The sequence below is a fragment of the Haliotis rufescens genome, unplaced genomic scaffold (genome assembly GCF_023055435.1).
Source record: "Haliotis rufescens isolate VD_foot unplaced genomic scaffold, xgHalRufe1.0.p SCAF_11, whole genome shotgun sequence".
Classification (NCBI taxonomy): Eukaryota; Metazoa; Mollusca; class Gastropoda; order Lepetellida; family Haliotidae; genus Haliotis; species Haliotis rufescens.
The window spans coordinates 15,934,017-15,961,109 of NW_025963791.1; the positions used below are offsets into that span (position 1 = coordinate 15,934,017).

The following is a 27,093-nucleotide window of genomic DNA, read 5'->3' on the forward strand; positions in this document are numbered from 1 at the left end:
TTTGACCCTTCCAAATCTGACATGGATAAGTGAAAAGATACTAAAAAAGCCTAAAGATTTATATGTCAAGAGAAGGATATGAAGGGTTAACAAGCCTGCCCAAGGCAGTTCCCCAGCTGTAGAGACTGATTGATAGTCAGCTGTGGGGACACATGATGTACCTGCCCCAACTGTCACAACTTAACCCCTCCACTGACAAGCACCAGCAACCATGTAGTAAGAGGGGACAGGTGATGTCAGTCCCCCGGATAGAAAGGGTCAAGGATAGCAGTGGCCATGCCTGCTGAACAAGCTTGTTTTATCTGTCAGTTACCATATCTCTCTAATTCTCTACAAAGTCAGACTGTCCCCCTTTGATCCAATTAAAAGCATTCCTCCATGATAAAATGGTACATTCTAGAACCTGACATCTACATGTACCTACTTGTGGTTCTTCAGTAACGTTGGGTACAGGGCTCTTTGTGGTACATTTCCGTAAAGCTTGTCCAACAAGTTATTTTCACATGCATCCGCCAACAATACATCTTTGTGAAGAAAAGTTAAATGCTGAAGTTACCTTGTTATTAGCTGCTTACACGAACATGAATGAATTTGGATAGTGAGTCTACTACCTTTTTGAAAAATAATGTAAATAATCTCCACAAAAGTAGTTGCAAAGACTGCCCAAATAAGCAAATATTACGACATAAAGGAGTTAAAAAAACCAATCTCATTACTTTACATTTACAACTACAACTACTTTACAAAGTCCTATTTCAACTTAATAATTACTGTTGTGCATGACAGGTTAACTATAGTACTATGAAAGAATCAGGTGTTCTTTAACTTCTTATGAATAGTATATTAATTCATAAACGTCCACAAAATTCTCTTAAACTACCATTAGTGTTATGTTTGAATATTTCATGTAACAGAAGCGGAGGTTGTAGAACTATATCCTATAACAGTTCACCGATCCAGATAGCTAATGTTGTGGCATGTAGAGTAGGACCTGCCGGGGCATACATCAGGATTTGTTTACCTCACAGTGACACACACAACTCTCACACCACCAGGGCAGTCCATCTCTGTTGGGTCGGTTTGTCACAGCTAAATGTCAAGTCTCCATCTGCCTCCTACCCGCAGTCTAAAGGTCACCACTTTTGGACAGGACACTAAATTTTGGTTGTTTATACATCCTACTAGGAAGGGAATTTATATATTAATCCAATTGCTTCATGCATGAATGTCAAGACTAAGTATTTCAGCTAGCGGTTTGGAACAGAAATAATTCAAGCATACAGATTTATTCTGACTTGAACAAACTGCACATTTGTGTTTAGAGATTGTTAAACAAATAGCACTGTCCTCCTTTCCAACGCATCTCTTCATCCAAACCGATGGATGCATTCATGAATGTATTTGAAAATAATATTGCACAATGAGAGCCACAATAGTGAAAAGGAAATCCTTTTTGATACCATAATATGTTTAAAATAATTCACAATGTTGAAAGGTACAGACAATGACCTAAGCCACAATATTGTGTTCTCTGTGATGGAACTGACTGTCTACTGGACCTGAATCTCTCTAACTCTTGTTTGTGAGATTGAATTAATAAACAGTTTCTTCTCCAGCACCGGAGTGAAAGTCTGAGAGCAACAGGATGCGACAGCCTGTACACGACCCATTGTTCAATGTATGGCTTGAAATACATGAAATATTCATGTCGAGTTGTGTATTTAAATTTTGGTTCTGCTACATAGGTGAAGTGTAAAGACATATTAATGTTGCAGCTTACAAAGCCACAGTGTCACAGTTGAGGAATACATGACAATCCATGCATATTTTAACACAGACAAGTCTCACAATGACTCGATAAACTGTCCAGTTAAAATGTAGTTTCTCCAAGACTTTTCAACAGTGATAGTTGTTTTGAGCCACATCAGCGATATTCCAGCTATATCATGGCACAAATAAATAATTAAGTACAAGACAGACAACCCAGGCGTTGACTGCCATCAGTAGTGATCCATGCCATCAGTGCACGATGACACAATCAACCAGGTCACACGCTACTGTTATAACCACTGTATCCTCATTAACACGCTCTAACAACAAGCATTTGTGACAAGGCGTATTAAGGATAACAACTTTATTATACATACGTTTCAGGCTACTTCTTGCCCCCTTCATCAAGTGAATGGGCAGGAAGTAGCCTAGTCTGTATCCCAGACCTCTGAGAAAAAACTACAAAATTGAATCCCAATTAGTCTAGCTCAAATGATTTTGGAAGTCTGAAATTCGCCTTGTTCTAGGCTCCATTAGGATTTTCTTTTTCATATTGAAGACATATATTTAAAAAAAAGATGACTAACACTTGTCCTAATAATATCCAACTTCGAATTCCCTTTCAAGATTTACATCAAGTTTCCGGTCCTGGGAATCTAGTCACTGAATTCCACCAGTGTATGGACATGAAAGTACAATGCTAAATGAATATGATCCAATGTACTTCCTATAGATCACAACTGACTCGGTTCAAAACTGCATCATAATATTCATGTAAGAGATGACTGCATGTATTGTTGCAGCTAATAGTTTACATCGATAATGATGACAATCTCAAAACACACACCCAGTCCGCTAAGACCTGACCTCTACGATGTACTGGTTGGAACGGGATCTAGAATAGCACCCTACGTGTTCAAACTGTCTTATACATATTACTTATGAAAAAAAAAGGCGTTTCCTATCTAAATCCATGTTTGTTTCCTTTTCTCAACATCAAAACTGTTTGTCATGTAACTGTGACATAATCTATAAATTGTGAATTTAGTTTTTAAGCTGAGTTAAGTCAGCTCTATGTTTGGTAACAGTATTACTAAAACTGCTGACACAGGATAAACTAATCTGCAGAGCTTGCAGCCTGTCATGTACACACCAACATCAGCTGAAACACGGTCCATCACGGCAGTCCATAGTCATGGCCATGGTGACCTTCAAGACAAACAAAATGGCTGCTGTTTGCATCCGCTTAATGATCCTGTATTAATGAATCATCCACAGCAGCCTAATATCCCTCACACAAAGCAATGTGGAACATCTGGCTGCCTGGCTACCTGTCGTTGTAATGGCCTCCACTGCACAGGTGAAGCCAAGAAAACAATCAATACTGTCGTCAATACACTCAGGTAATAGTTAACAATTGGAGAGCCCAGAACGCCATCATAGACAGCTATCGAACATGGTGAACAATTATGTAGCAATTAGTTCAATACAAAAGCAGGAATGTTGACTCTTGTCAAAACAATGACAAGAGAAAATCAATGCTCTTCAAAACTGGAGCACTTTGGTGTGATTGAATTGTCAAATCATATTCCCAGATACATGCCAAATACATTCTTATATAGTGACAACACATGGTGATTAACTTTGTTGTGTGAACTATTTAGATTTTGCTTTACAAAAAGACATCTGGACTTATTTTATGTTGGGCCTCCAAATGAGCTGAATATATATCCCAAAAGGGACACATTAATCACAAACACAAAATGGCTGTGAAATATTATGAGTGGGTTTAAACATTTTTTCAGTTATATTGTGGTTTCATGTGGGAGGAAAGTGACAGGTCGTAAATGTTGACAACTATGATGAAATCCTCTTGCATGGCGTTGAAAGATCAAGGCAAGTTATTGGGCAAAACTTGGATTCAAACCCATGAGCAGCAGATCCTGGTGGCTCAAGGGTGGTAACTCCACTCAGCAACTTGTAGCACCATTACACCATTACTCCACTTGCGTCCTCCATATGACCAGAAGGAATCTGCACTGTTAGATCTTTTGGTGAACTGACAATTCTTTTCAATAATAGTTTGCATTTTAGTTGTCATTATGTGGGCAAGTGCTAAGTAGAAATTACGTTGTCTTCCTAGAGACACCCATAACTAACTGTCCATGAGACACAACACAGGACCAAACAACCACAAGAGACACTAAGTCCAAGGCCGTAAGATACCAAGACCAAAATGTGCATGAGACATCAAGCCATGTGAGAACTAGACAACCTGGACAAGCCACGCCCTCACTAACTACCTGGCCACAGCACACCCACTGGACCTGACCCTAACCCTAACCCTAAAGTTCATCATCGTCCAGAATAGGAAGGAAACAAACGGCCAGTGTTAGCAGAGTCACTACACAAACATACAACTCTACTGGAATGTAAATTAGTTTGGCTTACATATGTAAATTCCCGTCACACCATGCCAGCCACACAGAGCACACGTGTATCCACACAAGAGTAGGATGGAGGCAATTGATGCATCAAACAGGAATTGGCACAAGAATAGAATCAAATAACATGTCCCATTCAACTTTAACCTTTGAACAGTTTGGCTGTATTTGAAGTGCTGCAACCATTCATCTTTGCACATATCAGTGTTTCATAGTATTCCATTGGTGGTAGAGTTAATCACAGTAGTAATGACCACAGGAGAGAAATACAACCCTGGTCTCTGTCACCACCGTCTATTCATTCTTCTATGGGATGTCAACAAGGCAGCCATTGCAGCTTATGTTAAGTGATATTGTGTCATTACTTATAAATCAATTTTCAACAACTGAATTTGCAAAGATTATTCATACAAAAGCCAAAATATAAACGTTTTTCTGACACATCATCTGGGATGAATTTTAACTTATGTAATCCAAACAAAGACCACATTGAGGAATTCTGAACTAATCTGATGATAATATGCAAAACAACTGATGTTATCAGTGTGTTTCTGTTCATGTGTTTTGTTGGTACCTTATAGATTCACTCTGACTGACCTCATTGAGAGTCTCAGTAGTTGGGCCATCCCAGATCAACATCAGAGGTCTCCAGTGACTCACAAGCCTAACCCATGTGTAAACCATTCATCACACATACCTCACATCGGCAACATTTTTAGGCCACTTCCATCATCCATAGAAACAAAAAACTTTAAACCTCAGTACAGACTAATTCAATTAATTAATAGCAAGATGGAGGGTGACAGAGTTTAAGAGAAAATCACAGGTGGTTGAAATATCCCGAGCACTGATGTTGACAGAGGCTTGCTCATTGCTGGAAACCAAGACAACCAACCCCATGTAGCACGAGCCAGACTCCCGCGATTTCCATACTAGGCATAAAGTGACAGAGAAAGTGACATTGTTACTTACAGATGCATAGACAGGGGCTGTCAGCAACATCGTCGTCAAGGGATGCTAAGACAGCCGCATCAGTCCTGGTTTCACAAACAATCCACACTCCAACAATGAAAATGTCCTCCTGCCTATTGCCGAGGATACCTGTGTAAACTAGGTCACCTGACAGTAGGAATGCAATTTACACAGGTAGCGAGAGAGTTTCGTCCCGTTAACTGGGGAGCCAGGTAGACTGGGGGATGGGATCGACAGAAAAAGACTGCCCTCAGTCCACTTCAACAATTGATCCCCAGCCTGATGAAGCTGCAGAAGGTGGATGTCCGAGATGGAAGGATGGGTGTGTGATGTGTGATGTGAGGAGAGGCATGAAACCTGACCCTCACTCCCTTTCTGACAAAATAGTCTGTTCTGCCAGAGTCAGTTTGCCATCAATAACTGAGATAGCCAGGCTGGTCGGTTGCTGCCAGCACTCTCTGTCTCCCTCCACACTGTGACAACAATGACAAGCGGTCAGAGATGAGGCGGACAGTGTAAATAATGGACTTGATTTAGGGACCGGTGGACCGTAACACCTCTGTCAGGAACATCACTCTGACAAATGTGAGCGTGTCCCACTTCATGGTAGCCATAGGGATAATGTAACAGCCATGTTAACTTGCCTCCTGGGCTATGTCAAGCCCGATGAAGCATGTCTGCCAGGTCGATCACAAAACCCTGTATTTATTTTTATTAGAATTTCTTTCATACAATGGCCCAAGGCAGGAAAATAAAGCAGTGAGGTGAATGTATATGTGTATATTACCTGGTGCGGGGACATGGTTTGGGAATGTAATGAATAAGCTGAGCCAGTTCATTTCATGCTAATACCAAAAATGAGTGTGACGCTGCAGTGTGAAATATTCCAAGTCTTGTCAAATGATTCATGGCCTTGTGAAACCGTGCTACTTTTGACTTTCCCCTGAAAATGACTACAAGACAATTATTTCATGAATATGTTAGAACGTTACCTTGGCCAAGACACACATTGCTATTGTAAGGTACAAGCACAGTCACCTTTCTCCATTTAGATAATGTCAAACTGACCTCTGAGGCAACTAATTTGAAAGTCTGCTAAATGCTGATTTATTAGAACACATGACAAAAGTAACATAGATACATTTCAGCATAAATTATTAATACATGATATGAATTTTAATTTCATTTTAACGACACGATTTAATATTTCTGCCATTTGTTCAACATAAATATCAACAAAAAATAGATCATATATAGAAAAGAGTGTTACATGCAACCAAAAACCCGATTGTAAAAATGAATCACTAAAATGCTTATCAGACCAAAACACTCATCTCAGATAGTCAGTAATCACATTCTTTTTAAAGATATTGTTAAGATACAACTTAAAAAAGATCCCCTACAAACACATAAGCAGATCGATAAGACCAAAGTAAGATACTGTTTGTGCAAAGTGTTTCAAGTTGGAGAGGAGATCTGGCCGAGCTGACATAACTCACAGCATGCTGACAACCATAACAATTACAACAATTGTTTCCAAGCTTAGAGCATAAACAAGCATGCAGTTCAATAGATTATCTCAACGATTATCCTGCCACCCGCTTTAGACCCAATCCTGTGCCAGTGGAGGTGCGACCGAGGTCAAGTGGCGCCCTCTATCAGTAAACAGGCGTCCTCTGATAGCTGATAAAGTTTGAGCAAATACAATAGTTTCCTGTGCTCATCCCCTTCACATGCAGCTGTTGATGGGAGAAATAGCTGGCACAGGAGTTACTTCCCTTAGGATACAACTTGAACTGTCAGCAAGTTTCAAATTGAAACTCAAGGAAGTGACATCTTTGTTATCATGGGAGAAATTTATATTCTTATTTTCACAAGTCCGAAGAAATGTTCTGCTATATAGAGCTGCCATCAAACCTCTAGATAGTCCACAAGGAAATGTCGCTTGTCCTTGAACTTCATGAAAACCTGGTATTAGCACTGATTTTGTGTGATCAATTCACATAATTTTCACCTCTATTTGGCCTTTAATGCAGAAAGGAATCTGCATGGGCAGATGATAGAGACTGATTATTCTCTGGCGGTGATGTTATTTATGTATTATGTTAATTACGAACCATGATTACAACATCCCTGACAAGGTTATGATTATTAGTAAAACATCAGTGACTTTTAAAGTTACTGTCTCGATATCAAAGTTGTCAACAAAAGTACCCAGGCTCTTATAGGTGACAGATTTCATACAACACAATATTAAAATATTGAAACTTTAGAAGCAGAACAATAATGGACCAAGCAGCTTGGGTTGAGATGGTGCACACTGTGCTATAACCAGGACAAATTGTGCTCATGAAAGCGACAACCTAATTCATTTCAAGTTTTAGATTTCATGTTTTAGATTTCAGATTTTTGCTGACTCAGCTACCAAACTCATTGCAGAATTATTTGGAATTACACACTATACATACAGAGAAAATACGTTCCTAAACACCAAATATTGAAACATAATTCAAATTAGTGCATGACTACACTTTCTTGTGATACCAACACCAATGGATCATAAAACAGAGTAAATTAAAATATCAAGATAATGTCAGATTACGTAACTCTAATTTTCAAGAGACGTTATGTGGCTTTAATGAAACCTGTACAAAATGTTGTGCCGTTTGGATCAAAGTTTTCATTTTCAAGAGCATGTATTGAGTGTTAATAACTAGAAACAGCCCTTGATTTAGAAGTCCCATTGGTGTGTCTTTTGGAATATTTACCCAATCAAATCATTTATAGGGTGTTCTATGCTCAAGACGTCAATGATGACGTCATTTTGCAATAAAAAATATAATATCCAATGCCCATTCCAAAACTTGATCCTAAAATTGAAAAACTATCGATCAAAATGCAACAGACATGTTCAGTTGCATCAACCAAGTCAGCGAGCCTGACCACCCGATCCTGTTAGATGCCTCCAAGATAAGCATAGTCGTCTTTTATGGCAAGGATAGGTTGATGATGACCCTATGTCAATCCGGATCTTCACAGCTATCCATGGATGTGGAGGTAACTTTATCCTTCTAATCAGAAACTCTAACCAGTCCCTTATACAAACAACTTGTACTTCATATAATCTTGAAAAAGTAATAATTTCCTTAGAGACTTGTGCAAGTCTACTTCAGTAGTCACAGGGCTATTTGTGTTCTCTGTTTGATATTACACACATCTGTTCAATCTGGTTGTCAGAGTACATCACAGAAGCAGAAAAAAACCCATTTATTTAGAAGATGATAATTGAGACAAATGGTATAATGCCAAACATTGCAGACAGTCTAAATGAGCTCAGGGTCATTTGATGTTGGTTATTTGGACATATTTTGAAATAATCATTTCCAGAATAATTTATGACCAATACAAATGTTGGATTATTGATGAAAACTTTGACTTGCATAGACTAAAGCCTGCCTCCATCCACAAAGTCCTTCAACAGACAAGGGTACTTGACTGGGGAAGCCATACATTCAAGAAGAAAATGGCCTTGATTTATGTCAACTGGCATGGAGTGACAAGTGGTATATATCACTAGAGAGTGGGATGTTGTACACAGCGTAGCTGAGCTGTTATCTACCACACAGCTGTTGCAAGTACTACTGGGATGACTATCACAATTGAAAAAGGGAATGCATGATCCATCTTCTCAACAGAAAAATATTCCTTATACATTCTAGTCATACCATCACATCAAATCTCTCACTATTTCAATGTTGTTATATTCACAAAAGATTTACATCGATTCCTACATCCTCCGACATGTTAACTCATGTGTTGTATATCACAGGTCCAGTCAACACTTCTCACCCCATGAATAGCAGGGTTCAAAATTTACCTGAGTCTGCTTGTCTCAGACCAGTACATGTAACATTCACAGGTCCACAGTCAACACTTCTCACCCCAAGAATAGCAGGGTTCAAAATTAACCTGAGTCTGCTTGTCTCAGACCAGTACATGTAACATTGAGGAAGGACTACTGACATTTCCCTGTGGAATACACGCTTGACTATCCAGTGTACTGTATGCTACATGTATCTCCATTCTATTATGATCAATACCCTGGACAAAATGGCTACCACAACTCCATGTTGGAAGTGACCACACCTCCATCTCTCATAACACTAACCAAGCACAGGTTTCCTGTTGCTCAGGAGTTTTTGTTTGTTGTTTAACACCGCACCAGTATTATTCTAGCTGTATGATGGCGGTCTGTAAATAATCAAGTCTGGACCAGACAATCTAGTGATTGACATCATGAGCATCGATCCACTCAATTGGGATACTATGACATGCATCAACTAAGTCAGCGAGCCTCACCACCGATCCCGTTAGTCGCCTCTTATGACAAGCAGAGTTGCCTTTTTTACGGCAAGCATGGGTTGCTGAAGATCATGAGACTGAAATCATCAAGTTGACAACAACTAATCACAATGCCTCTTCTGAACGAGATTTCAGCACGGATCTACATTCACAATCACTGCTTCATATTTAAACGAATCACAAGACAGATGTAAATGATTTAATGCAGGAAAAGATGTTTTCCTGAGTACAACAAAGGGAAGGAAAATCCTTACGCGACAAAATGCTGTGGTTGTTTTGGTGGTGGCATTCAAAAGTTGTGATGACAATTGTGATATCGCTGCTTGCTTAAATCATGGAAGAACTAAGTCATCTGATGGAACATTTATTCTGGACACACTGGATAATCGAGTATGTCAGTAGATGGCAACTCTAGCAGATCATTTTGCAGACTTTAGAAACATAAATTAATTTCTACTCCTGAAACATCCTGATCTCCCTCCTGACAGGCCATAAGCCATGACACCCACTTTCACCTACAGGATTACCACCCATTGTGCAACTTATCCCATGGACCAGATTGACACGGAAGTGTAGAGTGATGTCAACCTCCACAAAGAGGGACTTGTACTTGCCTGATTTATCTGTTTACTTCTGAATGGGACACAGAGATAACCAGTGAATCAAGCTTTATGAATGTGGGAGTTTGGATCGAATCTCACAGTTGGGTAATCAGGTTTCTCGTTTTAAGGACACATAAAAAGAGTTTAGTGTTTCTTGTCAGAATATTTTCAAATTCAGGTCAGACAGGCTGGTGTTATTATTTATTTCGATATGACCAAAATGAAAAAACAAGTACGCTCAGTGTAAATAGGTTAGTGATGGAAATTATGGGGGCTTGTCGTCTTTGACAATTATTTGGTAATGGTTTCAGTTTTTGAATCATTAAAACATTAAAGCTAAGGGGATGCCTTTTTTCCTTAACTTGGAACACTACATTAGGCCCTAATACACAGACCTTTTGTACCTAGACAACAATGAACAATATTGTGACAAGATGTCAGCAATACCTTTTCCAAGTCACTGCAACTGACAGTTTCCTTGTAATTGCAATTAGCTGTTCAATACAATAATGAGGGAAGTGTTTCAATAGCTACCTCTGCAACATGTTTAGTGGATACACAACACATGCTTTCAGATGGCAATCTTATAATTTTTAGAATATAAAATTTTTAAAATATAAATATTGAGGTTTCCTTATATGTGTCACTTTGTATTTGAAAAGCAATCTAAAAGATAGAGAAAGAGTAAAGCATACAGTTTTATATTTTCATACTTTTCTTTGGGTGATACAGTCATTTGCCTTCATCCAAACGAAGATTTTATATCAACAATAAACTATATTTGGATTATATATATATATACACACATAATAACAGATTAATTCCATTCTTATTATAAAATTAACTCATTTGAAATCGTAAACATTTTACAAAAATGATAAAAACACTGAAACATTATTTTCTCAAACAATCGCCAGCAACCCTCCACAGTCTACAAAGTCTCTTGAAAACAGATGTCTTCACCATCACATACAGAAGTGTGAAAACCCCAATCTGTATGGATGCAGTTTGGTATGTGTTGCTAACAATGTTGTGTTGATATCAAGGTTGTGTTGCTAACAAGGTTGTGTTGATATCAAGGTTGTTTTTATAACAATGTTGTGTTGCTAACAGTTGTGTTGATATCAAGATTGTGTTGACATCAAGGTTGAGTTGATATCAATGTTGTGTTGATATCAAGGTTGCATTAGTGACCACCAGCAAAGACTCCACTGCCCCTCCACTGATTCCTAAAGTAGAGTAGAACTGGGGAGTTGTAGATCATACATCCATGTCTCCTCAAGTCCATGTATCATACCAGTGGTCACTGAGGACATTTCAACTACACCCCAACACCCCTGATCTCCCACAAGTGAAACTTAATTAAACGCCCCAGTATTTCTCCCATGGGAGTAAAATATTAGCCTAGCCAATTCTCACCATGCAGAGGGGTGACTGAAATATGATACTGATAGAGATCTCTGCTTTGGCCATGTGGCTGTGTAGGCGTGTGCCGTATGTCACCGCATGGCACCTCTAATGCAAATTTAGTGGGGAAAAGAAATGATAAAAATTCTACAGAAAATGTTCCTAACATCAGAACATATATTCCTTATGCTGATAGCAATGACAGACAGCTAATTCATTTGAGTTAGTGAGTGAGTGAGAGAGGGAGAGAGTGTGAGAGTGAGTGAGTGAGGGAGTGAGGGAGGGAGAGAGGGAGTGAGCGAGCGAGGGAGAGGGAGCAAGTGAGCGTTGTTTCACCCTGAAGTCTGCAAATCATGGCAGCCTATAAATAATCGAGTCTGGACCAGGCATACCAACTGTTGACATCATGATCAACGAGGAGGAAATTTACAAGGTCACACCCTGACCACCAAATTTCCAGCTAGTTGGCTGTTATTTCAAGCTTGGGCTACGAAGGAGTTATTATTGCCTCATCCCTACAATGGACACAGAACAAGTTGTGGGTAATATGTGGAAGTGGAATTTAGGAAGTCATATCACTGACATCCACTGAACAACATAAAGTCAACCCTCACTCAGGGATCCATCAACCTCAGATTCTATTGGAAGTTAAAAATAAAAGTCAGCAATGCTTTTACTTGGAATTTCAATGAGTTGCTATCTTCAAGAATGAATAAAGTGTTACAATATCTATATCAGTGCAGAAGACATGGATCATGCTGGGAATTTAAAAGAAATTAATTAATAACACATTGGGGTAAGTTGTGTTAGAATGCCAGTTGGACATCATAGATAATTTCCATTTTGGCAACTACCAACTGATAATGGCTATTTTTGATACATAAAAGTTTATAACGAGCGCAGATGTAACATCCACAAATTATGTTCAACATAAAATTTATATAAAAACACACTTCAATATGATGAAGTGTTTCATCGAAACAAGCAGGAGAGATTTTCCTTGAAGATCATATGAAAGGACGTTTCCTTTCAACAAAATGCAAGCACAAACAACATCAAGCATTTGTTCAGTCAATGTAAGCAAAAACCAAGTCATCGATTTCCACGTATCCTATCTTAGCCCCAGACACGGTAATAACGTAAGCTCAAGTTAGGGTTCAACATGAATTAATATTCCTCAAGATGATGCTCTGGCTGCTCGTAAACTCGGACTCGAGGCTATTTCCAAATATTGATTGATTCTATAGCCCTTGGCTGCTCCAGCACCCAATGATGTATGGCAACACCGCAGATACATGGACAGACACTGACAGCAGCCACAGCGACTTCAGCAACATTGCTGTTGCACAACATACCAGCTATCATCTATCCTGCTAAGGCGTCTTCCCTTGAGGGTCAATACTGGCTACAAGCTATTGACTCTTGCCTACTAAATTCTCCTGTTGTGTATGATCATAGCACAAACAGTGGCCTTCAGTGGGCCAGTCCATGATGATTAAGTAACGAAGCAGTTAAATCATGGATTCTCGTAACTTCTCAATGTACAGATAATTACTTTTCGCTGATTACCTTTAAGAATTATGCAAGTCTGTTGGGTTAATTGCTGCTTTGAACAGGATTTCAGTTACATTCCCCACCATAATAATGTCGCAGTATGTGTCAAAAATGTTGCACTCTACTCGTCTGAAACGGGCTCTTAGCATCACTTTCTGTACATTTTAGTGTCATAAAAAAATAATTATTGGACTATTGTTTGTTGACCTTATCGAACAGAGATAACAAGACTCAGACTTCAGACTGGTCGCCAATGTCAATGTCGGTTGAAGACCAAAGTGACATAGTTCGTAGATGCCATGAAGTGAAACCAGTGAGCATTGATGCAGTGCCAACCGAGGTTCATAATTGGAGTGAATTTGAGATTCAACCCACCATCAGCTGATCGATCCTGTCACAGTTAAAAACAGTCCACCGAGTTGGCGTGTGGATCAAGACTTTGCAGCTAATAAGTGTAGAAAACAGTATCCCAACTGTCTAGAGGTATTTGTTCTTAGCTGTTGTTGAGTATGTGTTGCATAAGAACAAACTGTGCAGGCCCATTCAGATGATAATGTTTGTGTTTGTCCATGGACATGCTGACTGCTTCTTAATGAGGTTTAGAACGTTGTAACCCTAATTTCTATATCTGTCAATGTCAGCTTTAAAGAGGGCTTAAACTTTTGTTGCCATAGAAACACAAATTCTGTATCTATTTAATGTGCTTCGTAGAACATATTACATGTGTAGTGTATACAGGAGTTCATTTTGCATATGTTTAAGTGCACTTAATGGTTAAAAAGATGCAATTGGCACAAATCACAGCCTAAAAAGTTATTCTTGGCATCAGCCCATACAGTGACACATCTCGTGATGTATTACACAACAGTAAAAAGTCTGGTAGTTTTATCCCTGGAGTCGAGATGTAATCAGCTTCAAATTGCTTCTCGTGAGCAGATACTTGGAATCCCAGGTAAAATCTGGACCAGACCAGAGAGATAGAAACATACAATGATTGAGTGGGCAGCGTTTCATTGGGACTTCTCATCTGATTCAGGAGAATGTTCACACTCAGGTGTACATTTGCTGAAACCCACAAAAACCATGAAGACATTGAATGTTTGTGGATAACATCTTCATTATTTGTAACAATAAATAAATATTATTTGTAATGTTCTGCAAAACTATAAATACCCATAGACAAGTAAGTACATTCACTTCTATTTTCTTATCTATTAAAAAAATGTATTGGATAGCGACATTTTTTATTTAAATGACTGTGATATTGAATGTTAAATATTTAGAATTCCCACTGGGGAGGTTCATATTCCGCTACATGATTGTGATACCAGATAAGCTACTAAGGGTGCGCGAAATACCGGTATATCTGTATACTGAGGTTCACTCTTTCCATGATACGTATCACAATATCATGTTTTAATGTTGGTATATCATGTCTAATGTTACACCCTTGCCCAATACATGTGCCTTCAACATGGAGTTCTTCTCTGGCAGTGGTGTAACACCAAGTCATCACTGTCCAGAGCGTGCATCCTTGCGTATTTACTGAATAAAAAAACATTATGCTGTTCGAGCCATTTGTTCTGTTCCATTGATGAACTTCAATTCCTGCATTGATGTTTCAAATTGCTTCTAAATTAAATTTTTTGAATTGTACAATATATCGTGATATGTATCACAATATGGCCTTGTGCATTGTAAAACATTGTGATACACTTTAAACATGCAATACCCATCCCTATAAGCTACACAAACATGTACAAATAAAATAGGTAAAGCTTGGTCTTCTATAATGTAAAATACAGAATTAGCGCTACAGACAAATGAAATTCAATCTTAATAGTCTATGATCAACACAATGATAGACCCAATTAACATTCTGTCTCACAAAAAGAGAGCCAATTTAGGAACTTGACAGAGGACAAACAGTGGAGAAATTGTGTGTGCTTACTGTTTATGTAGGACTGATTAATTTAGAAAGCTTCATTTTCTTGTATACTTTGTCACATACAAATGAGGTTTTGTCACCTGGGATGGTCCACTCCTATGTCAATGATAGTCCCCAGTTTCACACATTGGACCACAGAGGTGAGAGTGAGAGTGAGAGTGAGGGTGAGGGTGAGAGTGAGAGTGAGAGTGAGAGTGAGAGTGAGAGAATCCTGACATATGATCTAGTGGGGTAGGCATAGAGTAGTGTATTCACATACCTGATATTATCTAGTGCTGCAGAGAAATGGTGACGAGTGAGTTGGACTTACGTGGCTTTGAACAGTATTCCAGTTACAATCTTTGATTGGCATTTGGAGGTTGGAAGAACATGAATACATGAAACTTTTTATGGAGAGCAACTTCTTTTATTCTTTGTCACAATATTTCAGAGCTAATCCTTGCTCCTTCATCAGGTTAATGCTGTGTAAGTGTAAGGGTACTCCAGTTATATCACGGCATGTCAGCTTAATGTGGGAGGAAAGCCTGAAGTGATGCAGGTCTCAGAACGTTTACCACTTTGGTGACACCCATGAGCACGAGTATGGTGCTGACAAACCTAGAAACATAATTGGGTTCTGTTTTCTGGTGTTCCCTAATGACGCAACTCTGCACAGCAAATTGCGGCACCTTGGACAACTCAGCCACCGGTGCCCCCAATACAGTTATGAATCCTAATACCTGATATTATCTAGTGGTGTTTTCAAGGCTGTTTCATACAGGAATCATAACACTATCACTGTTGCAATTATGGAAGTTATGAGTCTTAAGCCTAACAATTACTTTGTGTTTGTTTGTTTGTTCGTTTATTTGTTGTTTAATGCCACACTCTGCAATATTCCATCTATATGACGGCAGTCTTTTAATAATTGAGTCTGGACCACACAATCCAGTGATTGACATCATGAGCATTGATCCACGCAATTGAAATATGATGACATGCATCAACCCGTCAGCAAGCCTGACCACCCGATCCTGTTAGTCGCCTCTTACGATAAGCATAGTCACCTTTTACAGCAAGAATGGGTTGCTGAAGACCTATTCTACCCCTATTCTATCTTCACGGGTCCAAGTACTCTGTGAAATGGGACCCAGAGTGCCAGCCATAGCTGTATCACCCGTGCTAATTACACCTTCACATGTGGATAGAAAGTCATGAACACCCATTACTGTCAGATTGTGTTTGTATTTCTGCCAGTCCGCACAAGAAATCTCAACAAAGTAATTCTTTCAGATAAAATTAAAAAAGAAACAGTGTGACACAGGAGAAGCCAGCTAGCCAGAGTCTATTTGAGTCATCGATGATAGATTACACTTTTTGTCTGACTACAGTTTTAAGGGACATGATGAAATGTCTTTGATGCACATAACCTGCAAAGAACACCGAGTCATGACAATGACAGTAAATCTTAGTGGGTCTCTCATCAAGGGAATAGATCTGTTCTGAGGTTAGGTATTTTTGTAAACATGTAAATGTCACATGCTGAATATAACGATTTAAATTGTATATGTCTGAGACAGATAAGAAATGAAAGAATATTTAGCAACATTGTATGTAGGAAAATGGGTGTCTCATGTTGTGAGTCTTGTCTCACATACAAACTACCCAAGTATACTCACCGACAAAAGAAACACGAATACCATACATGTTGGTTTATATATGAAGAATATCTCATATTCAAGAGATATTAGATTTGTTCGATGAACAAACGAGCGTTGAAGACCCATGATGAGATGCACCATTTGTCTCGTGCAGGATGAGTGCGTAAAATTTGGAAATTACGTGCAGCATATAAAGGCACCCTGTGGTAACACTTGACTGATTGTTAGTTTTATCATTAAGTGGTACACATTGGAAACATCTCTTCTTAGCATACATACTTCTCTATCCATGGTTTGCATTCCTGTGGTGGTGAGTATATCTAATGACACATCTACTATTATCAAAGGTGATGTGTATCTCCAGAAACCATGTTAAATTTCATGGTTAAATGTTCGTTTCATTATCATGACACACGTATTGAGAAAAATAATAAAACAAGTTACCAATCCTTTAAGCATGTTAAGTTGAATAAACAAAACACAACTTATTTGACAATCCTATTTAAAAGAAGCAGTATTTCAACAACAAAAATCCCAGTTCAAAGTGTCTATGGTTTATTCCTTGGCAAGCCTCTAGATCGGGCTTTCGGCTCTAACAAAGCACATCATTGTTCAGAGGTGAGTTGAAATCCCACCCATTTACAGCCTATTCTTTCCCACTTCTCTCCACTCCTGCTCCACAAGCCTGGAACATGTACTCAACCTCGGCCCTCCAGCATGAAGCATGCTGAAAAACGTGCCCCGCATAACACGGCAAGCTCAAGTACCCGGGAAGTTCACGAGGCGAGTCTGAAGCAGAGGTGTCCCATTGAGGGAAGTAAATAATACATGGGGATAAGAAACATTTCCGTTATTGAGTGTGACCAACTGACACTGCTGTGTTACATACTGATATCATGTTCACCTATCAATGTCACAAGCAATGAGATTTGTAGGACAAAGACACCCCTCGCAACTTTTATAGGGGTATTCCAGATCTGGAGATGGATGGGACCCCAACAAGCCTGTTGTCTCAATACCACTTTGTAAAAATTGACCAAAATTATCGACCAGCTGACAATGTCATGGTTCATCACCAAAACAGGACGGGCCTTAATTATTTTAGATTGCTCTCTAAAACGCACATCCACAAATAAAATCTGACTCAGCATATTTCATTTGGGGACAATCCTGGAATCATATCTGTATTATGCATTTGTAAATATATGCAATACCCCAGTATTCTTATAAAATTGAGTAGTATAGATCAAAATAAAAATATAACAAGGGAGAAGAAATCAGGCATGGTAGCTCGTCCACGGTATTCTTCTTGGACATTAATTATCGTCAAAATCTGTGCTGATGTCACTGTAAAATGCATTACCAGACTCAGCCAATCAATCACAGCAATCTGCACAATGTCAAATGTATTCTTTGTGCGAGTTGAACTTTTAACACAGTTTTCATGTCATTTGTTATTCAGGAAAGTGCTTCAAAAGGTTGACTATTACTAAACATTTATATTCAAAACATGTCTATTCCTTGTCCATGTCTGTTCCACTGAATGGTCCCTGCTGAAGGCCTCAGTGAAATAGTAAATCAGACCTAACGCTCTTGCATATCAGACTTTTGTAGCTGTTTTCCTGAATCTGACAGAAAATGGCTTGAAGTTCAAAGTGTGTGCTCAACCTTCTCATATACATTCATAAATAGGGTAAATAAACCCACTTTCAAAAAATCCTTTTTTGTTTTGTCAACAGCTGTATTTTTCAAACAGCTGCTATACATTTTGTTTATTTGTTTGTCTAGCACTGAAATTCCAGCTAAATGACGCCTGTGAGTAATTAAGTCTGGAACAGATAAGCCAGTGATTGATATTATGAGCTATCAGGGTACAATGACATGTAATCAAACAACTCACTGAGTGACCACCTGATAAATTGGTACTTCCAGAATTCCCACAATGAGCTTTATAATGCAGTACAATTAGAGTGTGCATTATATGATGACATTAATGTCAAATGTGTAACACAGTGAAGGAAAAGTATCAGGCACTTGTCTGAAACAATCAGCCCAACACTCAGGGTGAGAATACATTCATTGTGTTCCCCAACAAAACTGTGAAGCAGCTATTGTTTACAGTTATTGTCATCAAATTGTACTGATGTTGGGCTTTAAACTCTGGATTCAACTCGGCTAACGCCTGAACCACAGGCCTAAAATGATGAAAGTACTGAATGTTGTAGAAGACGACTCTCACAAGAAATGTGTCTGAAGACAGAAAGCCATGTTACTTGAACCTCCTCCATAGCATCAGGAGACAAAGGAGAGCATGACACATCTGATAAATATTCCACAGACAAGGAACAAAATCACAAATTGTTCAATGACTTCATAATTGAATACAAATACTAGAGACAAAAAAAGTAATATTCATTTTAACCACGAATTTCAAATGTCAATCATAATAACAAAATCCAAATATGGTCAGAAATTTTCTTTTGTTTCCCAAACTGATTGACAAATCAAATCAAACCTGAACAAAGAATAAGGAAAGTGAAACCCAAGATGGTGAGACACTAGCACACAAAGACTACGGGTGATCTGTCCAGATCGTGAATCACCACGTCTGTCAGCCATGACACTAATCAGCTGTCAGCACAACACAGGGCAGTGTCAAACACAGTCCAAGGGAGACAACTACAGCTAGCTCCATCATCATCCCAATGTTCCAAATCAACCATGCTTGCTGCTGACCATGAGGCCCTGGCCCTTCAGGATTTTGTCAGTAGTATCTGAATCTTGGATCCTCAAAATCAATATTATTAAATATTACAAACAAATGACAACTTCTATTCATAATTCATCGCAAATTTTGAACAGAACTATCATGCATATGTATGCATATGCATTGTTTTATGAGACATGGCCTAATGGTTACATGTTAGTTTCCCTCTAGTCAAATTAACTTATACATCGAGGCAAATTACTCAATGACGCCAGGTACATTTCATTACTTCGTGACAGAAGAGCTAAAACACCAGCCATACCAGATTACTAACGGTAAAATAACAATTACCTGTTGGTATCAAATTACACTCCCCGTAGAAGATATAGACCCTGATAAAATTGCTGTTGCCTTAAAGGTGGCCACAGTTGCCATTATATATATATTGCTCCTTTTAATGCCAGTGAAGTGCTTCAACCTTAATCATGTTAATATGACCACCACCACAGCGTAAATACAATCAGTTTAACTCTTAATCATTAATACCTCGCAAAAGTCCCCTAAAACATTTTCTTTTACATGAAAAAACTAAATAAATTATTGTTTCACATTCTATAATTTATTTATTTATTTATTTATTTATTTAAAGAATCTCTTATTTATGTTTAGTTACACGATTAACATTCCGAGTGCTATTTTGTTTCAATAAAATAGTCACAAACCAATTGGACTAAACACAATTGAAAAGCATGACTTTTTGCATGCCTCAGCTCTGTGACAAAAGAAACAGATCTGATTAGGACATTTGTATTTTTTCTATTTTTTATCGTGCAGGTATAAAAATAAAAGTAATATCATTTGTTACCAATGAAAGTACTCTAAGGTCTGAAGAATTATTGATTTTTCTTATCTTTCGCTCAAAACAAAAGCACAAAGGTATCTAATCTAATCGCATTGGCTGTGACAAAAAACGTCCTAGTCTTGACTGTTCACATCAAAGTACATCTCCATTTGATATCTCATGGAAAAGTAGGGACAATCAAATTTTAGAAGTAAAGTTAAAAACATGGGACTTAACTCGTCTGCGTTAGCTGAATTGAAAAGCAAACATACTCTGATAAAAGCTGCACTTGAAGACACAAAGTACTTTTATTAAAATCTGAAATGAATGTTGAAAATTACCTTATATTTTTAATCAATGTTTCAATCTCAATTTGCTGATTGACTAAAGATTTTATAACCAAACATTGGGAATCACATTTAGACCTGAGTATCTAGGCAGTGAAATGACACATTACGCTTCCGACAAAAGCCCTTATTGTTATTTTTTTCAGAAGCAATGGCATAAAGAAACAATGTCCTCTTCTTCCTCATGGAAGCTGGTGTGTCAAGGGAGTTAACTCAGTGATAATTAGTGGAGGTAAGGTTAACAGAGTTACTTGCTCTTGGACACTCAAGTTAAGCCTGGATATCATTTAATTCCCATTTCTTTCAAGTATTTGTTCACTTTCACACATTTACTTTTCAATACATTATCTTGTTTGGTGTGGCACCCTGAAAAAATGTCAAAACGAAAACAAAACAAACAACACAACAATAACACAAAAAACAAAACAAAAAAGTATTGATTAACACAAACTAAAGTTTGATTACTTGCTGCCCTAGGGAGTGACCAATGAATTTTCTTGGGGTATTGTTGAGGGTGGAATGTATTGGAGTGTGCTAGTATGTGTTTACTGATAATTTTAAACTGTGCAAAATTGATCAGAATATTTCAAAGATCCTGTCCTAGATAAAATTGCCGAGGAAAGCAAGAAAACCCATAAATGGACAAATCTCATTTGCATTTGATTACGGTTACTTCCTCAGGATGCTCCTTCCTTTTAGCAGTTTGACATTAACTTCCTGGATGGTTGAGTACACCAGTCCGAATCCATCTATTTGCAACATAGCTTTCTATGTTAATATCATCTTCCTGAGGCAAGGGAGTTAACTAGTTAAAAAGTCCAGTTTCCACCCTTCGGCTGGAATTATGCACAGTCCAATCAAAATCACGTAACAAAATTGACATCTGGTTCATAAACTGCTGTGCAGATTTCTATCAATTGCCTAATTAGCAAAGCATGTATACCGCAGATATTTTCTGAATGTTTTCATGCTTTTAATCAAGGTGCTCACATGATTTGATGCACTTCACGAAGTAAGACCTGTCTTATCACAATACAGATCTTGATTATCAATGGGCACGGCCATTCTGTTTGAAGCAAATGCAAGTAACATGAGAGGTGGAATCTGATTGGTTAATAGGAGGGACATAACTCATATTAGCCACTGTGGTGCTGCAATCGAACCGAGAAATCCCCACCTCGTTCAGCAAGGGTAGAAACTGTACTTTTATAGTCAGTTTACTCCCTTGCCTTGGGAAGATGTGTTAATATACTCAGTGCCAAAAGAAACACGAACCATAGAAACACATAGAGAAGTATATATATGTTAAGGAGAGATGTTTCCAATGTGTACCACTTGACGACAAAACTAACATCAGTCAAGTGTTACCACATTGTGTCTTTATTCTTATCGTGATATGTGACACGTGATTTCCAAACTTTACACGCTCATCCTCAGACAAATGGTGCACTCGAGTCATGGGTCTATATGATGTAACTTGTGATGCTTTCATGAACGTCGATTCACGCAACATACAAGTGTGTTCGTTTGTGCATGGAACCATTCCAATATCTCTTGAATATGAGTAATTCCTCATATATTAACCAACATGTATGGTTTTTGCATTTCTTTTGTCAGTGAGTATATATAGGCTATAATGAGGTGCTTTATTTGACAAAAAGAATTTTCCCTGGACCTTGGCTATGGGATAAAGTCCCAGACAGTGTTCAGTCAGGAGCCGTCCACCTTGGAACGAGTGAGGGAATGTTGTTTTAAGCCTCAGTCAGCAATAATAGAGATATATGACAGTTGCCTGTGATTACCAAGCCTAGGCCAAGACAACCAGTGATTGATAGCATGAGCATCTGGTGACTAATTAGCCAGGTCATAATGAGATCATCCAATCCTCATTATACAAGGATATTATATTATACTCCTTATTACAACTTAGGAGAAGTTTATTGATGTCCTTGTTCATCATACTAAACTCCACAAGCCACTCATAATTCCAAGAGTGAGTGAGTATGGTATTATGCTGCTTTTAGCAATATTCCAGTACTATCACCGCGGGGGACACCAGAAATGGGCTTCATATATTGTACAGTGTGGGGAATTGAACCCGGGTCTTCGGCGTTATGAGCAAACACTTTAACCACTAGGCTACCCAACCACCTCGCCACTCAAAGAAGTAGTTCTCATTAGCTGGCTCTTGTAACCAGCATGAAGTACTGACAAGTATGACAGGGACCCCTAACACATCAACCCACAAATATGTACACACCAACACCGCATAACCATATTTCATACTTTAACAAATATTTCATCACATTCATAACATTGTCCAAGGTAAATGGGTATTTCCGTTTCAAATATTCAGCCACTTTACGGTCATAACATATGGGAATATGGGGAACAATGTATCGCAGTGTTTTAAGACATCATTTCCCTCAGTGTGATACCTAAAGTACTCACAGAAATGGAAAAAAACTGTTTTTTTCGACCTCAGATCTTAAATAAATGCAGTTAATATACAAAATATGTAAATATTCAAACAACTAAATTAGTACTAATTGGGCCATGGCACAAATACAGCATATCAAATGTTTTCATGCCTTTTTACACGTAATAAAACAGACTATTGTGAAACAGGGCATAACCTTGACGACAGGTGAGAACAGGTGCATAATGCCTATAGTCTGTTTCTGCTATGTCAATTTGGACTTAGTTTTATTTTTGAATGTTGAAAGTGCCGACAAATTACCTCCTGTAAAGTACATTTTGTATTGTTCACTGAGATCAAACTAGCAAATCCAGACTAGTACTTTTCGAGTTGTTTTGTTATTTCGTATTTACAGCTACGTAACACTTTGTGTCGATTTTTAAATTGAGAAAAACAGTTTTTTTTCATTTCTGCGAGTACTTTAGTTATTCTGTCAATGATAACAGAACAACATTATCATCTTAATAGAACAAGAAAGCATATACAGATATAAATATCTATGTATCAAGGAAAACAAAGATCCGTTACACCCGTAAAGATCGGGGTAGAATAGGTCTTCAGCAACCAATGCTTGCCGTAAAAAGCGACTATGCCAGCCAGTCTAAAGTGGCGACAAACAGGATCCTGTGGTCAGGCTCGCTGACTTGGTTGATGCATATCATCGTTAGTTGGTACTCAGCAATATTCCAGCTATATGACGGCGGTCTGTAAATAATCGAGTCTGGACCAGACAATCTAGTGATTAATATCATGAGCATCGATCCATGCAATTGGGATCGATGACATGCATCAACCAAGTCAGTGAGTCTGACCACCTGATCCCGTTAGTCGCCTTTTACGACAACCCTTGTCACCTTTTATGGCAAGCATGGGTAGCTGGAGATCCATTCTAACCCGGATCTTCACGGGTTGCATATCATCGTATCCCAATTGTGTGGATCTATGCTCATGATGTCAATCACTGGATTGTCTGTTCCAGACTCGATTATTTACAGACCACTGTAATATAGCTGTAATATTGCTGACTGTGGTGTTAAACAACAAACAAATAAAACAAACAAACATTTGTAAATAACACTAAACAAACAAGCTCGTTCAAAATTTGTCAGTGGTCCAAAGGATTAGCCCACAGAGAAATCTACTGGTGCTGTTGGAGCTTTACTTTGTCTCCAAAATAACGCCCGACCACCGGCCACTATTTATTTAATACTAATGGTCCTTAAGCAGATATAGGGGACCATTGTTGTGTCAAACATTGAATTAGACATGTTTTACTATCATCTATCCAGTTTGTAATACTTACCTTACTGTTTGCCTTAGCATGATTTTGATGAATGTATTATGCAACTTAACCTAAAACATACACTAACTAGCCTGAATAGTGTTAAAAAAAGGTAGCTCCCTAAATAGCCTGAAAACCTACTAGATACATTTAACATGAGACAAACTGTTTTGTTTGTTTGTTTGCTTCACACAATGGGGATCGATGACATGCATCACCTCCCGATCCTGTTAGTCGCCTCTTACGACAAGCATAGTCTCCTTTTACGGCAAGCATGGGTTGCTGAAGACCTATTCTACCCCGGATACACGGGTCTTGAGGCAAACTGAAAAGCGTTAACAAGCTGGGGCCTGGAATATACCTTGTTCTTGTTGCCGCGATAGTGTCGATGTGATGAATATGCTCACTCACTCCCTTTTCCTGACACTGTTCCCAGAGCTTATTATTTTCACAGAGTTAAAAAAAAACTGAAAATGTTTCACACTGTCCAAACCAGTATGACTAAGTGACTTAGTTACTGATTCAGGAAGTGCGTGAGTTGTTGACAGTCTCACATCCCCAGCGGAAGTCAGCTACGTCAAGTGACACTCAAAGCCGGATCGAGTTTTCATCTAATTAGGTCAGAGGTTTACGTGTATAAAATTCAGTCTGTATGAATATGAATCTACTCCATATTCGCCGAATTAAGCACTCACTCCAATCAGTGCCTAGTACCAACTAGAAGGGACTGAGAGTCATCTTCCGGAGCTCCCCTACCGAAGCCCGAAAATTTACATGACATTCTTATTTCTTGTGTATATAAGTAACAGCAGAGTAGAAGGGGTATGTAATTGCTTAGTAACTATTTATATTAATTTTGTTCTCTACAAATCGATCTCTGACAAATTTAACTTGTGTGTGCTCTTAACAAGCATCTCCCAATGTACATTTTCTAAGCATTATTATTACAGCGAACATGATAATGTGAAAAACTTGTTTCAGTTAATTGGTTAAAAATTAACAAAATAAGAAACATAAATTTATCTTATTAATCAGCAAGATCAGAGGTCTATAATGCACGACCCTCTTTGTAAGTAATGTAGGGAGAACTCTATATGTTGTAGCTAAAATAGAGTTTTACACTATTGGAAATGATATAGGAATTGCTTAATAGGTGAACACTGAAGATCAGCTTCTAGCTGCTAATAATATTACACTTCTTTGAGTGGCATTTAGAAGTTGGAGTGATGAAGTAAGACGATTCTATGGATGAACAACTTCTTTATTACAATTAGTGCGAGGTTTCGGTGTAGATCCTAACACCTTTATCAAGCAAGTGATGACTTGCTTGATAAAGGTGTTAGGATCTACACCGAACGTCGCACTAATTGTAATAAAGAAGTTGTTCATCCATAGAACTCGTCTTACTTAATAATATTACAGTCTAGACATCAGATTCACTTGCTGTGTTTGTCAAGGCTAAGTGAAAATGGAAGAAGCAGATCACAATTTTCAACATGTTTACTCTTTCGGCACGTTATTGCTGTTTAAGCTGGCTCTTCTACAAGAACAATCAGGGTAGAAGGGATGGGATTCATGTTGTGTTAAGGACAGGAAATCAAAACCGGATCTCAAGCTGAAACTTAAATACCACGCCATCTCATCAACATGAATTAATGTGATATGACACACATGTACTCAGTCTGTGCCAAAAACATGCAAGTCTACTAGCTTGACCTGTCACTTTCCAGTAGGTCTTAATGTCAATGTATGGACTTTTAATTAGCAGATCTTACTTGACCAACAGAAATGTATCAATATTCTGGCTATGGACCAGTGGTTAAAGTCAGACAGTGTACTGTTTTAGAAGGCTGAAGAGATTGAGAATTCAGGCAATACTGCACAAAGCTTCTGTTTCATAACTTTACTTGGGCAAATAGTATTCACAATCTTGCAAAAAATATAATTTCAAAAAGTGTATAAAGATCATGATACTATATGTGATAAGGCCACTCAAATATGTAGACCAATTTTCTACCATTTATAATATCGTACAATTGTTGAAAAACAACAACTATATTTAGTGTCTGAAGAGATGTTGTCGGTAAGACTTTAGGCAAAAGTCTGACCTCCTTTCAGAAATGGTGGTCAATTCGCAGCTGAGCTGCCTGTGAGCTGACAGCTGAATTATGTAAGCTGGCAGCTCCATAAGCTGCTCTTAAACCTTAGCTCAACATTACTTCATCATTCTCTATTAAATGTAAATTCTTTTTGCTCCTTCAATGAGAAAATCCATATCCTCCATCATCTTAAACAGAAAAAGTCATAAAAATTCATAATCCTAAATATCCCCTCCCCACCAAATGGTGTGTACGGTCCAAGACCTGCCTTCCTACACCTAACAAGTGTGGCAGTGAATGCCTTCTACTTTACAAGCTTTGATGTTTGTAAGCCAGTTCTTCGGCTATCATCTTTATCACCAGCAATCAAAACCCAGAGTGCCCTGCACAGACCTCAATTCCAAAAATATATGATGTGAATAGAAATCAGAAAATTATTATCCATTACAAGTATGGAAATCAATAAAGATATTAGGAGCAGGAGATGGACAATATGGTGTTTCCTTGTCTTAGACCCAAACAATGGTTCAGCTCATAACACCAGTCACCTGTCTACTGTCTACAGCTTGGCCATGGTTTAGCCTAAAACAGCAGTCACCTGTCCACTGTCTACAGCTTGGCCATGGTTTAGACCAAAAC

At 38.3% G+C, this 27,093-nt stretch overlaps 1 protein-coding gene across 13 annotated transcripts in view; it reads right to left on the reverse strand.

Annotated features, from left to right (window-relative positions):
• The window catches only part of LOC124150852 (RNA binding protein fox-1 homolog 2-like), a 109,524-nt gene that overhangs the window by 49,591 nt on the left and 32,840 nt on the right, over positions 1–27,093 (reverse strand). The window contains exon 1 of one of the 13 annotated variants that reach the window (XM_046522991.2): positions 24,717–24,831. The exons of 10 other annotated variants lie outside the window; for them this stretch is intronic. Coding sequence is in view for 1 of the 3 variants with exons in the window: in XM_046522986.2 (XP_046378942.1) it covers positions 5,187–5,216 (30 nt within the window). In the remaining 2 variants the exon portion in view is untranslated. Of the gene's footprint in view, positions 1–5,186; positions 5,753–24,716; positions 24,832–27,093 lie in introns of those variants that run through there. 2 more of the 13 variants (XM_046522994.2, XM_046522986.2) reach the window with 2 other exon arrangements.